The sequence below is a fragment of the Dendroctonus ponderosae genome, unplaced genomic scaffold (genome assembly GCF_020466585.1).
Source record: "Dendroctonus ponderosae isolate FM_Combo_2020 unplaced genomic scaffold, Dpon_F_20191213v2 Dpon_F_20191213_1, whole genome shotgun sequence".
NCBI lineage: Eukaryota > Metazoa > Arthropoda > Insecta > Coleoptera > Curculionidae > Dendroctonus > Dendroctonus ponderosae.
In genome coordinates this window covers 448,693-450,592 of record NW_026017110.1, presented here as the reverse complement: position 1 = coordinate 450,592, position 1,900 = coordinate 448,693, and the positions used below count along the sequence as shown (strand labels likewise).

The 1,900-nt window shown below is 38.7% G+C and overlaps 1 protein-coding gene across 1 annotated transcript in view; it reads left to right on the top strand.

Annotated features, from left to right (window-relative positions):
* The window catches only part of LOC109543104 (leucine-rich repeat-containing G-protein coupled receptor 5A), a gene marked incomplete in the record, with an annotated part of 85,470 nt that overhangs the window by 65,677 nt on the left and 17,893 nt on the right, over positions 1–1,900 (top strand). Inside the window, 1 exon segment of the mRNA XM_048662730.1 lies at positions 658–729. Coding sequence (XP_048518687.1) covers positions 658–729 — 72 coding nt within the window.

Here is a 1,900-nt window from a genome sequence, read left to right as displayed (position 1 = left end):
GAATTTCCATCATAGCAAATTTCAGTTGTCCAAACCTAGTGGAATCGACCTAAAGTATCACTTTCCTTGGCTCTTAAGCTGCGTTTTTCCGAGAAAATAGAAGAAAAACGCGCTCGAAAGCTTGTAATCTATTGACAGAGCAAAAACGTGTAAGTAATCGGAACCGATCATCATGCGGGTTTCAAATTCACGCGAATGGAAATGATGTGCCCGGAAGGTCGATAATCACCCTAAACTTTTGATATACGAGCGTTTTATTCAACAAATATGATATATGCGGATGACAAACGGTGGAAGCTCGGAAGAAGCTCGAAATTTGCCTGCTACAACTAATGTCGACTAATATTCGCATTCGTCATCATCCGTTTGGGCGGCTGGTGATTACTTCATTTTTGCCAAATAGAAATGTCGTTTTAGGCGATGACAAAGTGCAACTTTTTCCAAGAAATCTCAGCCGAAAAGAAAAATGTTAATGGAGAATGCGAACGGAAGACTGGAAAAAGTCCTGCATTTAACAGTGCCTTATTTAGTGCTACCACTTATTTTATTTTGAGCTATTAGTAGATTATTTGCATCCAGCCTGACTAGTAGAAGTTGATTATTTCAGCTTGTCCTCAGCATATCAAGAAACGTAATGTTTTCCTGTTCGTTTTCCAGGAATTTGGGAAACAACCAGCTTTCGACCATAAGTGACGGCTCATTTCCCGTAATGAACAGCCTGCTCATATTGTAAGTATTGCGAATCAGGCCAAATATGCGCGTTTCTTTGCAGGATACTCTGCATACTGCAGATTCAGGCTACTTAAAGTGTCATTGCGATTTCCCCGATGATTTATGACGCGAATTTATTCCAAGAGGGAATTTCAAACTGAAATTACAATGAAAAGTAGATCCGCTCTAAGCCATGTTTCGCTACGGAAAACTTTGCGTTGAAAAAGCTGTTTGGACTGATTAGGGTACATAAATTAGTTTACCATCTGAAGTTTCTGATAAAGAAATTGGCCTTCTTGGAGGGCCTGATGGTTGATGAAAAATTGAAACTTGCTACAGTTGTTGGCACCCCGAGAGTTTTTGGCACATTCTTCATAAAATAAGTAAATTTAGGGTCTCTAAAATATCGATTGACATCACAATAATTTTCTTCATATCTGACATCATTGTCGCTATGGTAACCGTTAAAACTGCAACCTAACCTGTAATTGGGTTTTGTTAATGTCAGTTCAAAGAGCTGTGTGTCGTTGGGTCTCGTAAGGTCAGGTGAGTTTTTCACAATTTGCTAAGGATCGATAGGAGTTTGGTGGCATTTAGATATTGTTCCGAGCGGGATTATTCACGATTATATTTATTTCTATTGATGGTAGAGGCAACAGAAGGCTTTACAAACGTAAAACCCTAGATAAAATACGCGGGAAGGTGTAATTCCTTTGGTGCCAATAACTGTCTTTTATAAAATAGAAAAAAATAGTGATTGGCCCATGGGGCCAATGACTGGGTTTTGGTTATGTTTTTTATTAAAAAGCGCAATCTTGTTGAAAGCCATCAATGTAAAATTTTAAACAATGAATGACTTGAAAAAAAGTTTTTTTGTGGCCTAGACAGTTGTTGGCCCAGTGCCAATCATTGTGTCTAATATGTGCCAATAACTCGATGTTTTACAGAATAATGCCGAAGGTAGTAAACTAAGAGCCCTGCCAGAAAAAATATTCAGAAGAAACTCTTAAACTAGCCTTAGAAGAAGTTGAAAATGGTGGCAGCAAGAAGGCCGTGGCCAAAAAATATAATATTCCTAGATCAACCTTGCAATTCAGGAAAAGTGCAAAATTCTCCAAAAGATCTCACGGACCTCCACCAATTTTAACGCCGGCAGAAGAACAGCTCTTGGTCAAATGGGCATCAGATT